The sequence below is a fragment of the Polypterus senegalus genome, chromosome 5 (assembly GCF_016835505.1).
Source record: "Polypterus senegalus isolate Bchr_013 chromosome 5, ASM1683550v1, whole genome shotgun sequence".
In the NCBI taxonomy this organism is placed as follows: domain Eukaryota; kingdom Metazoa; phylum Chordata; class Cladistia; order Polypteriformes; family Polypteridae; genus Polypterus; species Polypterus senegalus.
This window is the reverse complement of record NC_053158.1, coordinates 24,768,957-24,785,600: the sequence shown is the minus strand read 5'-3', so window position 1 is coordinate 24,785,600 and position 16,644 is coordinate 24,768,957. Positions and strand designations below refer to the sequence as shown.

Genomic DNA, 16,644 nt, shown 5'->3' with positions numbered 1-16,644 from the left:
GCGTGTGATAGTGTAATGCACCAGGGAGGCTGGAGTGAGACGTGGGGCGTGTGGTGGAGTTGGGGCTGGTGGTGTGGTCTTTCCATTATTTGATTAGGTACCATTTGGGAACAGGTACTGAGGTCCAAAGTCTGGTATTGATAATGAAGTCAAAATATTGGTGCCAACAGTTGGGACAATTATTATTAAATTTATTAAATTTAAATAACATTCCATACAAGCAAGTGAAGCTTGACAAAACTAGGTACGAAACAAATCGACATACATCCATGAGAAAGAGAGCTACGTCAGCAGAGTAAAACTTTAATAATAGTAAAATCTAGGGAGCTTTGCCCCCTGCTTGCTTCGCTCGCCAACCCCCAGACCTGCGCTACGCGGCAGCCACTTCGCATCTCTGCTGCTTGAATATGTGGATTTTACTTTTACCAAACAACATATGTTTTAATTCTCGTGGATACGCCTCTTCATTGGGAAGAAACTCTACTTTTCCCTGATGGCAACATGAATTAGATGATCTACAAGTCTCCGACTTAAAGTTTAAATCCAAACAATATATTCAATCTCTTTTCGCTGTTCCGTTATTTCACTGAGTAATAATTTTGGTTTGTTTGCGCTAATGCAAACTTTACTATCACTTTTTTGAGACTTTTGAATTTTAGTGCTTCCATTATCTCTAACCTGCTCTGCATGTGTATCACGCCAACGTTTTTTCAGCCTCTTTACACCGTTCTACTTTGTCATCTACTCATTAGCTTTTATTTCCGCCCCCGAGTGTGGTTAAATCTCTTGGGACAAAGTCTCGTCTCGTGGGACGTGAAATTATCTCTCTGAAAAAGTCACATCTCGTCCCAGGCTAAGAAGTGTCATCTTGTCCAAGGATTTTTTTATTATAATAGAAAGATATTTAGATAAATAAATGCATAATACAGATGGGACCAATTTACCCAACACATCATGTGGAAGGGAACCAGAGTACCAGAACACCCATGGAGAGTGAGCTGATCAGAAATGAGAGCTGTAAAGTAATAGCACTGAGCCCTGTTTCAAGCTGTACAGAAAGGTACATGAGTGTTTATATGTGTAATTCTGTATGCAGTAGTTTTAAAGCATTTGTACAAAATATACTCATCTTCTAAATTCCATACTAGCCCAAAGCAGAAGCACCACTTTAGATTATTAAAATAACTGATAAAAATAGTGATGAATCATCTGAAAGCATGCCATATGTATCAGTGAAGCACCCTCTCAACCATGAACACTTTATATTCTCAGTACAAACCGTCACCTGCCCTTTTTTCCTGGCCAGTAATATTTCACAATTTAAAAAAAAAAACAATCAATGAACTCTTTAATAACTAAAATCATTGAGCTTCTCAAAACAGGAAAGCAACCAGGCGCACAGATCATTTGTTATTTAGCTCTGGTCCGTGTTTGCCATCGGTCATTTAGAAAAGCATCAATATGCTGTGTATGAGTATAATGTGCATTTCGAGTATTGTCTAGTCTGTTTTTGCCATGCTACTACCATAGCGTAAAAATCATTCCCAAAACAGAAATAAATTGATTTATTAAATCAGCCGTTCAATTGATTATACGGTGTTGGGTCAACTTCAGAAATGAATCAACGCTTTTAAAACTGAGTGACACAAGAAACAAATGTGTTAGCTTCAGAAGTGACTAAATGTGTCTTAAACCGAGACAGACAATCACAAAGGCCTAATGTTTTGTTCTTTCTGTTTTCTTTACAACAGTTCAACAGAAGAGCCATTTCGCTGGAACACCCAAGGTAATCTTTTGTTCTCATTTACTTTTATTACATTTTACTTTGCATCGCTCACTTGTCCAGGGTAGAAGTGCTGCAGGGTTTGTCTCTTCAGATTGACGTTAGTTCACCTAACATAATGAAACTTTTCCCAGAACAAACTTTATTACAATTAACCTGAAGAGAGAAACCTGGGTACACCTCTTTAAGTCTTTATATTAAATTATGTATAGTCTTGAGCAGAGGGGACTGCTTGGGAACCTAATCCAGGTCTTCAGATTTCTCAGCAGCATTAATAAAGTACATCCAGCATAGTTCTTTCACTTTAACAGTGAATCACATCCTCAAGGGCACGAGTGGGAATTAAAGGGAACTGCAGTTAGGAGTGAAACCAGGAAGCACTTCTTTACTCAAATTGGGGTGGGAATCTGGAATAAACTACAGAGTCATGTATTGAAGCAGAAACTTTGACAACCTTCAAGAAGTGTCTGGATGGGATTTTGGGGCATTTTAGCTATTAGATAAACAAACAAGCTAGAAGGTCTCCTCTCATTTGTTAAATGTCTTATGTTCTTACAACTTGTACTGATAAAACTAAATTAAAGCAAATGATTGAAGCTGCATGTAGGATCATGGGCCTGGATTACATCCCACAGTCCATGTCCTAACATAACTTTTTGAAATGGTTAGTGATTATGCAAATTATCTGCACTTATCAACACATGTGTATGCTCAGCTACCAAGCTGTTAAATAATGGTAGCTCACCAAGAACTGTGGAGCATATTATGCTTTCAAGTGAGCATTTTCTCAAGAAGCTGTTTACTCTCCTGGACAATGACTATCACCCCTTGCATTAAGGATGTGGCTAAACAGAGGAGCATATTTAGGAACAAATTGGGGGAACTGCATTGTTCCAAGTTGTGCAATGTGAGGTTGCTTTTAACATCAGCCATCTGGCTCAGTAACCCTAACCTCATTGCCAAGGTAGTTTTGTTCCCCATGTGCTGAATGTTATCAGCTTGTTTAGCAGACATTTTAACAGACGATGACTCAACAGTATGTGCGATATACTGTACTGTGCCAAGGACTAACATCCTGTACTGTGAAATTTCATCAGATAAATTTGTGCAATTCTAATCGCTTTACATTTAGATAATAAATTTGCTTTGTTAATCTACTTATGGATAATTCACGTTACATTTGTACTTGTACCTTTTTAGCAAACCTCAGATTATTATAATTCTGGTTATACGAGGTCTGTCTGGAAAAAGACCATCCATCGTTTTTGCGGCATTGATGTAACCTGGCAGCCAAAGAAAGTGGACTGGAATCTGCACACGTGAACAATGACGACTTCACTGGACTAGTCAGTGCGAACGCTAGACGACGTTAAATGAGCATGGGTACAGTGTGGCTGTCGCATTCAAAATGACTGAGGGAGCAGAACAACGAATCTGCATCTAATTTTGCATTAAGCTTAAACATCCATCCGCAGGAAATATTCAGATGATTCAGAACGCTTTCAGAGACGATGTAGTGAGTGCAGCACAAATAAAAGTGTGGAACAAACACTTCAAAGATGGGTGAGAATTCTGGAAGGCCCGCAACAAGAAGAACACCTGAGAATGTAGAACATGTACGTGCAAAATGAAGATCACGTTAAACGTGTTTCTTGATTGGGAAGATGTTGTACATCACGAGTACGCTCCTCCAAGCCAAATAGTTAATATGGAATACTACCTCAATGTTTTTCATCAGTTGAGAGATGCAATATGATGAAGAAAATCACCTTTGAAAGGGAGGAGATTTCAGACTGTCGGTGAGATTCAGGAAAATATGATGAGGCAGATGACGGCGATTCCAACAAAGGAGTCTTTTGAACAGTGGAAGAGATGCTTGGAGAACTGTGAGAGGTCCCAAGGTGCCTAATTTGAATGGGATTGAGGCATCTGTGACAAGTGTAGAGGGTATAGCAGACACTCAACCCAACACAGACAGATGCAGGAGGCACCGTTTCCCACAGGCACAACACAGTCCCAATTAAGCACAAGCACCACAGAATTCTTTTCTTTTTCTTCTCTCTCTTTTCTTTCTGTTCCACTCCTCCTCAGCACTCCTCTCCCACCTCCCGGCTCTGGCTCTTGAGTAGTGTCTGCTGGCTCCTTTTATACGTTACCTGGAAGTGCTTCAGATGCTTGATGACCTACTTCTGGCAGCACTTCCGAGTGTGATGAAAGAATCGTACATACGGGCCCAGGAGCAGCGCCCATGGATCTCAACTGGGCCTTGGCCATCCACCACACGTCATTGTTTACAATGTTTATTGTATCCTCTTCAATAAATGTATCTATTTTTCATATTATGTGGTAAGATACTTTCCGGACAGACCTCGCATGTATATTTGTGCCTTTTTTTGCCTGCTGCTATAACTCTGTGATTTCCCTTAAGATTAATAAAAGTTGTCTGTCTATCTATGTTATGAATTATTAATAAAGGGGAATCGAAAATGAAGATATAATTCATGTTTAAATATTATTTAAAATGATTAGTGTAGTAGCATGAACTGTGTATGTGCAGTGGTGCTTTAGTAGTGTTAAAAGTGTCAATCCTAATAATTCAAAAGGTTGCGCAGTAAGAAGAGTGTAATCAGATAAGGTGGGTGAGCAGAGGTCATTGTGATATGTTACATTTGTGTGCAGAGTAGGAAGAATGTAATGTGGGAGTAATAATGGGGAAGATATCTGCATTAATTCAAACATTTGTTTGGACTTTTGTGCAGAGTAGGAGAAGTAAAAAGTAGTGATGAAGTAAGAGGGGTAAAGGTCTTTTTTTGAATTTATTAGACTATTTGTTTGATATTTTGTGTGGGGGACAAGTCATGTTGTGTTTATGCAGTTTATTTTCCAAAAAACATTAAATGATACTGGAAAAAATATGTTTATTTTTAACATTTTTTTAATGTATTTGAAGTGTGTATGTTGAAAGATGTATTTGTTCTTATAATCTAATCAGCCACCCCCAACCCCGACACAGATAAGTGCAGCCCACCACGTTTTTTATTTACAAGTGGGGAAGCGCTTTTCTCTCGCTCCCCACAGCAGCACAGTACAAAACACCAACATACACTTCCACAGCTCTTTCTTTCATTTCCTTCTCATTCTGCCTCCACTCCTCCACAATCACGCTTCGTCTGTCTTCCTCCTGACTGTGGCTCAAAGGAAGACGGGCAGCTCCGTTCATGCTGAACCTGGGAGTGCTCCAGGTGGCTTGTGAGCAAGGTCTGGACTCACTCCCAGGTGATGTAAAAGCCCCACATAGCAGGGCTCCGCCATCTCTGCAGCTTCCACTAGCAGCTCCCATGGAACCCAACAGGGCTGAATCAAATTCCAATTCCCAGCATGCCCTGGGGGGAATCCATGGTGCCACATCCATCCAGGGGGGATGCTCTCTAATAAAGCCTTGTGAATGCTCTCTCCTCTGGTCCTTCCATCGAGCTGGTGTCCCGGCCAGATAATGAATACAATTTAAAATTAATATTTTTATTTACTAAATTTATAATAACATTTATTTATTATCTGCGGTGGGTTGGCACCTTGCCCAGGATTGGTTCCTGCCTTGTGCCCTGTGTTGGCTGGGATTGGCTCCAGCAGACCCCCGTGACCCTGTATTCGGATTCAGCGGGTTAGAAAATGGATGGATGGATGGATTTATTTATTATATTATTCTTTTATTTATTATTATTTATTTATTATGTTATATTTACTTATATTTACTATATTTATATATATATATAATCCAATGTCTGTCTGTCTGTCAGTATTTCTGTCCACTTTTCATGAGAGAACTACTTAACGGATTTAGATCTGGGTTTTTTCCTATAATTTGCTTGAACATTCCGATTGATTTTGCGACTTCTCTCATCACGCTAAGTATCATAGTTCGCTTGCAGTTCCGATTTATTTGTGCAAATCCGAGAGATACACAGGGGAATGGGGCAGGGCCCGCCTCACTCATGCTTGACCCTTGGGGCGTTCTTTACCTCTCCTTAGCTAGCGCCTGAGAGAGCTACTTAACGGATTTAGATTGTGTTTTTTTCTATAATTTGCTTCAACATTCCAGTTGATTTTGCGACTTCTCTCGTCGTGCTAAGATTTATAGTTAGCTTGCTCGAGCAATATATTCATGCTAATTCGAGACAGAGGCTGTGGACCGAGGGGAGAGGGAAGCATGACGTCAGGAGTATGGAGACGGGCAGGCCCCTCCTCACTGTCTTGTTTCACTACTACATGGGCAGAGCCGCTGGGGACGGCTAGTCAAATATAAATATAGAAAAATTAATTGATTTAACACTGCCATCTGTTTGCTTTAGGATGGAGAAAAACTATCTGGAAGACTGCTGAGGTCAGTTCCTCTCTGAACACCAGACACTCCAGCACTTTCGCTTCCTCTGCTGTAAAAGCCGAGGGGAGGGGGGCGTTTCCCTCCTCAGTCACGTACCAGCCTCCGCTCGAGTCAGCCTACTTCTCGCCACGTGTTGGAATGCACCTTACCTCCGCTTTGCTAGCAATACCTGTTTGTTCAACAGACATTATCATCTACACATTGTTAAGGGGTAACGTCAGACAGTATTGAAAGAGAGATCAGAGCTACGCGTGTTTTAGAGGGTACCTGCTATTGCCAGAGATATCACGGCCATGTGCTTTTCTCCCCACGTGGGGGATGCTCTCCAGTCAGAGCTCATCACGATCAGATGCAATGCCAATGTTTGACATTGGAGCGTACCTACCTTTCACTGGGCCTGAATTACATTTTTTTTTATTAATGATTTTTAAAGTTTGCCCTGTTTCACTACTGTGTGGATTGAGTTTCGAGGACAGCTAGTATATATATATATATATATATATATATATATATATATATATATATATATATATATATATATATATATATATACTGAATTCATGCCACATGTCATATACGTGAAAATGAAAACTTCTCTCAAAATACACTGTTTATTTGACAATAGTTTATAAAACATAATAATATAATAGATATACAATCAAAAACTTATAATACATTTGATTTTAAATTATAAAATGGATTTTGTAAACTGTCTTTTTAGTGAGTCATTGTTCTCTTCTATTTTTGAGATCTGCATTTTAACTTGAGGCAGTGGTAGAGCATTCGGTAAACTCAACACATGTAAACAGAATAGTGCTGGAGTTCAAAGGAGGCTGTGATGAAGTTCAAATGATAAATATAGTGCACATCCGTCAATTCTGCTGATTTTAAAATCTGCGTTGTAGAATCCAGTTCTTGCACCTTTATCAAACCTTTCAGTTTCTGAGTGAGGATTCAGAATGTTAAATTCAAGGAAGTCATCCTATGCAAGATGTAGAATAAAAACATATTTGGCAAAAAAATAATATTTATAGCATTCTTGTATAAGTTTCAATAAATTACAAAAAATATTTTTAAAATAGTTGATCATATTGACCCCCAACAGATGGTCACATTTTTGTTATTGTGAAAGGGTTTAGCCTTCCCATGACCATCCATTGATATAAGCAGGATCAGAAGGGAATTGATAACATTTACAGCGGTAGATGCGCACAGAGATTTAATAAGCGTTCAGACCCCTTCACTTTCTGCACACCTTATTGTGTCATGGATTTCATTTTGAACGGATCACTTTGTATTTTTGCCCCTCAATCTACACTCAATAACCCATAATAACAAAGTGATAACATGCTTTCAGAAAGGTTTTGCAAGTTTATTAAAAATCAAAAACTGAAATCTCCCTTACTTGTGAGTATTCAGATCCTTACTTCAGTATTTTGTAGAAGTCCCTTTAAGCAGCAATTACTGCTTTGAGTCCTCGGGGGTACGTCTTTGCAAGCTTTGCACACCTGGATTTATACTCTCAAGCTCTGTTAGAATAATTGGTAAGCATCTATAAAACTGCCATCTTCATGTTTCTCCACAGATAATGTATGGTGTTTAAGTCTGGGCCATTCTAGCATTGTCATAACTGTACAGTATTCTTTGGATGATTGTCATGCTGAAGGGTGAACCGTTACCCCAATCAAAGGTGGTGTGTACTCAGTAGACTTTCTTCAAGGACATCCCTGTATTTAACTCTGTTCATCCCTTCCTCAATTCTGACCAGTCTCTCTGTCCCAGCTGCTGAGAAGCACTCCAATATTATGATGCTGCAACCAACATGAGAATGTAATAGGCAGGTAATGAGCAGTGCCATGTCTTCCCCAGATGAAGTGCTTGGAGTTTCCTCCAAAAGTTTCAATTTCTTGTCTTGTCAGACCAGAGAATCATTTTCCTCAGGTTTTTAGAGTCCAAGCAGGCTTTTTTTTCCTCAAGAGTGCCTTTTGTCTAGCCAGTCTAAAATAAACACCTGATTGATGGAGAGCTTCTGAGGTGGACATCCTCCTGACAGGTTCTCCCATCTCAGCAGAGGACTTCTAAAGCCCTGTTAGAGAGACCATTGGGTTCTTGTCACCTCTTTGACAAAGGCCTTTCTTGCACATTTACTCAGTTTGGCCAGGACGAGTCTTGGTGTTCCCAAATGTCTACCATTTCACAATTATTATGGGCACTGTGCTCCTAGAAACACTCAAAGCATTAGAAATGGTTTTATCCCCTTACCCTGATCTATGCCTGACAATAACTTAATTGCAGAGATCTACAGAGAGTTCCTTGGACTTCATGGTTTGGTTTTGTCAGATGAGGGTCTTATATGCACAAGTGTGATTCTTTCTAAACAATGTCCATTGACTTTAGTTTGCCACAAGTGAACACCAGTCACGTTCTAGACACATCTCAGGTTGAATTAAAGCAAACAGGATGCACATGAGAGAAATTTGGAGAGTCATAGCAAAGGGCCTAAATACATCTATGAAGGAGAGATTTCACTTTTTATATTACAATATGTGTAAACCTTTCTAACAACATGCTTTCACTTTGTCATTATGCGTAATTAAGCATAGAAAAATGATCACAATGGCTAATCTATTTATTTAAAATTGAATCTACAGCACAATAAAGTGTGCAGAAAGTGAAGGGGTTTGAATACATTGTGAATCCACTTTACATATGAAAAGATGGCAGTTCTTATTATTTCTCTTGTAAACTATTTTCTGTGTAAACAATATATGGTAGATGTTCCAAAATACTGCCCTGGAGTGGATGTCGTTCATGCTTTGGTGATGTCTTTCATCAGATTTCTCTCTTGGTTTATGCACTGCTTCATGCCTTATGACCAATGTTCCCAGGATAGGCTCTAGTTCTGCCCCAGGCCACGCTGTGGAATAAACAGGCTCAGAAAATAATTGACCGCCTTGGTCGGGTGCTCAAATTCACTAAAAAATTCTATTCCTTGTGGATACCACACAGTATTTCTCAAATCTTTGCAATTTATTGATCATAACTTAGCGGAACGTGGCAACTTTCAGAAAACTGCAGGCACATGTGCAGAGTTAATAGGGTGGCCAACCCTTATGGACGCATGCTATGTTATTAAAATAAATCACAAATAAAGGGGATTTCTTTTCCTCGAAAGCATTTTAAGTCCACAGCTAATGTAAAAAGTTAATAATTAATAAATAAAATAATGAATTCCATGCCATCCTAAGCCACTCTGTCTTGCATATTCCTGTATGCTTAAAGCTGAGAAATATTCTGTGTGACTCTAATTACTGATACATTTGCTCTCTCAAATTTAGCTTGCGAGAAGTCGTTGCAACTTGCATTTTCCTCTTTTACACATCTGATACAGTAGCAGAAACAAAAATGTGCTGTCTGTCTGTAAATAAATAAAAAATGAAAATGCTCCAACTTTCAAAATAACTAACCCAATCACCGAATGCACCTAAATATTATAAGATGCATTCATTTTACAACTTGTTTAAAAAATAGAAGATTTTAATTTTGGCCAAATTACCATAAGCAGACAAACAAACTAAAACAAAAATCACGATTTATGGTGTTTGACTTGGGATGTGATGTAAATATCTAGAAGAACAATTGTGACTCTAAATGTAATTTTTTATATAGTTTGTGTGCCTCCCACCAACCTAAATGTCTAACTTTTGGTACATGCAAGACACCTAGTAACAATAACTGATCAATTTGATTCACTTCAGTTTACTTTGGTATTGCGCTCTTTACTGAGTGCCAGCATAAAGCATGGTGACAAGTGCTTACGTAAAATGAAAATACAAACTTTACAAGTTACTACTTACCTAATGAGTACACAGATTTAATTAAACAGTAAGTAGTTTGCAACTGATTAAGATAAATGTAGCCCTCCAGTATCTGTCCATTAATTAATTGTTCAACTATGGCCATTTAATAACTGAGGAGAAGAAGACTAAAGCTCTGGGAGAAAATAGACCTCTGGGAGGTCCATGGTCAATTGTAAGAGGAGAAAGTCAAAGACAAAGTCAGACACAGTTAGAATTCTGGAGACCTCAGCCAACTGACTGACCAAGCCCTCCTGGGCATTCTATAGGGTGGTCCAGATTTAATTATGCAATTTTAATTACACTATAACTTATTAAGTTTATTACATAGAGAATTCACAAAAAATTATATTTGTTGCCGATAGATGGCAGCACCTGCCCTGCATTCCAAAATGGCGGGGAGACGGTTGTCAGTTGAACAGCGGGTACGACGTGTTCGCCTTTTCATATTTGCATACTTAGATGTGGACTTCCCTTTACACTATAAGTCTGTGCTGGGCTGTCTCACATGATGGCAGAATCTTACCTTTTGATGAATCCAAGGCTTCCAGTATCTCCTGTGTCTTTCCCATGAGCAGAAATACAGGCTGGCAGTACAACAGTGGCACCAAGTGCTACAACAGCATACTGAAAAGTGAAACAGAATAGAGAAAGGTTAGTAACAGTTTATAAATATTATATTACTTATACATGTGTAAAATACAAATGACAATAAACATAGATGCAATATATACAGCTCATCAGCAGCTCTAATCAGGGTGTACTAGACTAACATAGTAAGTTCAGCCAGGATTTAAAAGCAGAGAACAAAGGGTCATCTCTTATACAGTACAAGCAGATCATTCCTGAGCTTTGTTGTCCTCTAGCTAAAAACTCAAATTCCTACTGTCTTTTGATTAAGTTTTGGAATCTTTAGGAGGCTTGCATCTTAAGATAGTAATGCACCCTCTGGTTTTTATGTGATAATAAATTCAGGTCGGTAACCAGAACCTTGGCTGTTTAAACCTTTGTATGTAGGAAGAAGGATTTTGAATTCAGCTCTAAGCTTAACTGGAAGCCTGTGTAAAGACTTAAGCGCTGAAGTCATGTGGTCATACTTTCCAGATTTTTCATGTGTGTGGTGAATTCATTCTTAATGTGAATGCTATGTAGTTTATGTTGTGCTATGTATAAGCTCATCCCCATGTTTATTTCTTAACAAATTATCTTACATTTATAGTATCATATTTTGCATCTGGGCTAAGATACAGTGTTGCATCTCTTCATATTGCTCAGGAGCAGGGGTTCTCAACGTCTGTCCTGGGGACCCCCTGTGGCTGCAGCTTTCTGTTCCAACCAGCATCTGTTTTTAATTGGAATCCTGCGCTAGTTAAGTGAGCTGTTATTGCCCAGCTTCTGTGTTTTGGGAACAATATAGAAATTAGAAAACTAAGTTTGGTAGAAAAAAAAAATATATATATATATATTGTGAACTTGGCCCGGACACAGACAGGCGGACATGTTGTTTAAAACCACCACACGTTTATTAAACACAATTATTTACAATAAAGGTCACTCAGACCCAGTCCAGTGGTCACACAGACCTTAGTCACGTGCACAAAACGAACCCCAAACAGTCACAATCCTGGCCACAATGCCTTGTCTTCGGGCTGCCTCCCTGCTCCTCTTGCCTCGTCCTCCTTCCACCCGACTCTAGCCTCAAATGAATGGAGACGGCCCCTTTTATAGAGAACCCGGATGAGCCCCAGGTGTTCCCGGCATTCCTCCGTTGGCCACGCCCCAGCGTGGCGGAAGTGCTGGCTGTCCTCCCGGCTGCTCTCCGGGCGCCGTCATAAATCTTCCCCCCAGCACTTCCTGGTGTGGCGGAAGTGCTGGGGCAACAAGTCTCCAAGACATCAGGGCGCCTCTTGGCGGTGACCACAGGCCCCTACAGGGAAAGGCTTCCATGCCCTTGAGCCGTGGCCCCCAAAGCAACCCGGAAGGCAAACCCGACGTGATCCAGGCAGGGCTCTGACCCTCTTCCGGTCCCTCCTGGCGTCCCGGCCGGGTCATGGCCCCTGGCATCCCTGACAATATATTAAAATGTACTAAGCATTATATGGGAATAATGTTTTTTTTTTCTTTTTAACAATGTTTTCATCTTGATGTTCATTGTGTTTTTCTGGGTGTTCTAATCGTTTAATTAGTCCATTGTTTTCTAATTATAGTGGGTCTAACGCTAAAGTAGTCGCAGCCTTTCATGATTCAGTGTCGTTTGCCTGGGTGTCTGCTCTGCTCGTTTTTAATTGTCATTATTAAATTACAACGAATAGGGAAAACTGCACAGAGAAAGAGCAAAATTTAATGAAAACAACAAAAGTGAGTTAAGCATTTAAATCTGTACGAAAAGCAGAAATATTTCTAAATGTCTTATACTAAATGTAAAAATCATGCTGCTGTGCTTTCTTAAGTAGAATAAGAGAAGAGAAAAAAAATACCAGCTAATTAATTGAGATCAATTGAGACTGTGTTATCAGTTGTCACTGATTATGAAGCAAAAACCTAAAGCCACAGTGGGCCCCCAGGACCGACTTTGAGGACCCCTGCTCTAGAGCACTGTGTTGAAGTCTTAGCTGAAAAATTGCCTGTGAAGAGTTTGCTTGTTCCGCCCTCATGCACATGGGCTTCCGCCAGTTTCCTCGTATATTCTCAAATACTTATTTTAGCTTAATTGTTATTTTGAACAAATGGCTGCCTGAATGAGTCCTGTGTACTCAGTCCATTGCAGCGCTTACTTATGCACACTCCCATGCCGGCTAATTCTGGATCACTAATTAGACTAAAGCATATATCCTTGAGATTTGGGGGGAACTAAAGCATCCACAGAAAAACTTCCAAAGTCAAAGGGAGAACAAAGTCAATGACCAGCATGGGACCTAGTGCGAGGCAGAAATGTCAGTCAATAGGGCACCATGGCACCTGCCACAGAGAGTACTAAAATGTAACTGCAAAATTAATCCAACTTAGGTTAAAAGAAGGAAACAAAGACATGGTGTAAAAGGTGTTGGAGTACTACAAGGTGAACCCATTTGTTTAAATTGGAAAAAGTAAGTGAAAATAGTCCTAGAGCTTTGGGCCACACCATTGTACCTACTACTCTGCCAGTCCTGCAAATGACAGCCACTAGCTGTATGTCATGAAAGTGGGAACCCAGAAAAGCTAGGAACAGATGCCTGATTTCATATAAGATTACTATTCTTCTTCTTCTTCTTCTGATCTTGGTCTTCAGGTCTGAGGGTAGACAAGGAAAACATGTAGATAACTGAGTCACACCCAAACCCTGGAATCTGGTCCCTGTAAGACAAACGTTATTTTCCAGAAAGTATTTCAGTTTTAATTTAAAAATATTGATTACTTCTTCTCCCTGGTATGCTGTATTTCCCATTTTAAATTACATCAGGTTTGTCACAATAATCTATTTCATGTCTTTTTATTTCACATTGTTGAATCATGTCAGTATGAAGGCTTCCCTATGATGCTGATGGGATAGGCTTACTGTAGTCTTCATCAACTCTGAAAAAAGTGGGTTTGGGAAATAAATGAAAATATCCAGTATATTTCTTAATAATCTTTCAATTTATCATCAAATCCTTCCATTCCATTTATGAAAGGTAAATCCAGGGTGTGTAAAAGAGAAACACAGACAAAGGTAAAGGTTTGGGGCAACCCCATTCTTAAAAGAAAACCCAAACCCCACTTTGTTAAATCAGGACAATAAAAGATTAAGAACTTTAAAACGACAATAAAAGCAGCAATAAAGCATCTTTATAAAGTTCACAAATTTATTAATCATAATCAACACAGTCCCAGAACACCACACAATGCACACAGAAATAATCACCCCAATTCAGTCCTTTCTTCTTCAGTCCTTGACCGTCAATCTCCTCCTGGGAGCTTCGTCCTGCTCCCTCTCCCAACTCTAGCACCCCGAGTATAATAGGGTGGTCCGTTGTATTCCCGCCCGGATGTGCTCCAGATGGCTGATGACGTCCTTCCGGCAGCACTTCCTGGTGTGGCGGAAGTGCTGCCCTTTGCCCCGGAAGCACTCCGGGCGCCCCTGGTAGGTTCATCCGCCATCTTGCCTGGTGTGGCGGAAGTGACAATTCTCCTGGTCTCCTGGCGGTGGCCACGGGTCCCAAAGGGTTAAAATCTTTTTGTCCCTTTCCCGTGGTCATCTTTTTATCCAGGGCGGTTGCCCCCTCATGACCCGGAAGCTTTTTATGCCACCTTCCGGTCCTTTCAGGCATCCTGGCCGGGTAAGAACCCCAGCCGTCTGTGACAACGGATATCATGCTGCTTAGCCACAGACTCACAATTCCTCACTGAGTCAACATAATCAATGCATTCAATGATCCATACACCATTATAACAGAATACAAGCGTTTTCATCCTGAGAAATAATTTAATGTTGCAAATTTAAGGAACATTTTCCCTAAATATAACCAACATGTCACCTTCCCCACAGTGGATTTTAATACTGTGGATCAATGTTATACCCCAATTAAAGATGCTAACCATCCACTTCAACACCTTGGATGATCTGATCACCCACCAGTACTCCTTCTGCCATTTTACAAGGAGAGACTGAAATGTAAGGAGCCACCAATAAAAGCGATACAGTGCTGCACTAGAAGAAGTACGCGATAAATTAGAAGACTACTGGAGCATCTTTAGAGATCCTTTATCAACTCCCAATCGGTATGCAGACTTTGTAACAGGAATCATTAAAAAATGCACCTATAAAACCAATCCTCATATTTCCTAATAAGTAAAAGTAAATCTGCTCTGACATTTGGAATTTACAGAACTCTCCCAACAATGCATTTTGAAACTGTGACATGGAAACATTCAAGAAATGCAAGTATGAACCCAAAAGACATCACTATGGGACTTCAACAATTTGAGCAAAATTTGGTAGAGACAGGGCTGCTTATGGACAATGTATAACCTAATCAATACCATCTTCATTGTCCCTTTAATACCAACTAAATGGCTGTTTTGATGATGACATCACTGTCTTGCTTGATGAGGGAAAAATGAATTATAATGATTTTAGCTCAAGGCTGCAACATAACAAAATGGGAAACAAATGAAGGGGTTTGAATATTATTTCTGACTCCTCTGTACGCAGGGCTGGTCAAGTCCCATCTGATGACCCTTACTACAAATTAGTGAGGGCAAAAATGACCAACACATGAAAAACATTAACATGAAAAAGACAAAAAATAAAAACTCTCTATAAAAGTACAATTTTAATAAAAGCAGGTGCACATGACGGGTACTTATAAATAAACAGAATTATATTTTAATGAGACATAAACCACAATAAATTATGAAATGAAGGTTTAAAAATAAATAAAATTATGTGTTTTTACTTCCACTAAATATACTGCATTCTTGAACAGCTTGCTTTTAATGTCGACAAACTACGGTGAGGAAAACTGCTGCGGATCCCTAAAACTTTTATGTAAAGGATCTGCTGATTAATGTGCAAAACATGTAACATTTCAAAGTAAAAATCCCTTAAACATAACAACAGCTTCAAATCAGGCCTGATCGCCCCTACTGACGTAGACAGAATATTTAAGCAGGAAGCAGGATTGAATTTCCCCTAAGGCAAGGTAATGTGGGCACTTGCCTCCGGGCAGCAGCCTTCTAGTTGCAGAAATTCAAATAAACTAAAAAGAAAAATCGTTTTTGTTTTATAATAGCATATTTTAAGAATACAGTTTACAAGTCCAGGAATAAAGTACAACAGTGATGAGAGCACTTACCTTTACATTTTTGAAGAAGAAGTCCACTGCACAATGAAGTGTATAGTCCCACTTTAAATCATCTGAATTTAGTACCATTTATTCGTTCATGTCTCAAAATGTGAGGCAAAAAAATTTCATATCGTAACATAAGAACTGCATACCGGTGGCAACTAATCTTGTTTAGTCCAGTAAATAAACCCTCTACAACTTATTATGGAACTTCCAAACTGGCAGACCCCAAAATATGGGGACTGACAACTCCACTTTCTCCACACCGATATTCATCATAGGCACTCCGCAGGCTAGTGTGTGAGCCCCCTTCTGTACTCCTTCTGGCTGATCTCAGTTCTAACCCCATCATTAAACTTAATGATGATGATAACAATGAGGCAGGGTGGTGGCTCTGAGGCTAAGGATCTGCACTGGTCTCTGGAAGATTACCTGTTCAAATCCTTTTACTGCCAGAAAGGATCCTACTCTGTTGGGGCCTTGAGCAAGGTTCTTTACCTGAAAATTACTCCAGGGGCGCATTGCAAAGGCTTACCCTGCATTCTGATCCCCAAATGGTCCTCTGGGATTAATAAAGTACAGTATAACTCTTTTAATGACAAAATGTCTTACAGAGAAGAGGTTTACCAGGGCAACGATCTCCCCCCTTAATGTTAGCAAGGCCATAGGCTAAAGGATGCAGGGAGTCACCGTCACTGATGATCTGATGTAGACGTTAGACCAGGATTCTCAAACTCTGGTCCTGAAGGGCTGCCGTGGCTGCAGGTTTTCATTCTAAACCTTTTCTTAATTAGTGACCTGTTTTTGCTGCAAATTAAC

The 16,644-nt window shown here is 39.7% G+C and overlaps 1 protein-coding gene across 7 annotated transcripts in view; it reads left to right on the top strand.

Annotated features, from left to right (window-relative positions):
• LOC120530167 (catenin delta-2) overlaps positions 1-16,644 on the top strand; it is a 1,616,252-nt gene that overhangs the window by 907,519 nt on the left and 692,089 nt on the right. For all 7 annotated transcript variants that reach the window (XM_039754393.1, XM_039754398.1, XM_039754395.1 and 4 more), the window contains one exon: positions 1,752-1,786. In XM_039754393.1, coding sequence (XP_039610327.1) covers positions 1,752-1,786 — 35 coding nt within the window. The remainder of the gene's footprint in view (positions 1-1,751; positions 1,787-16,644) is intronic.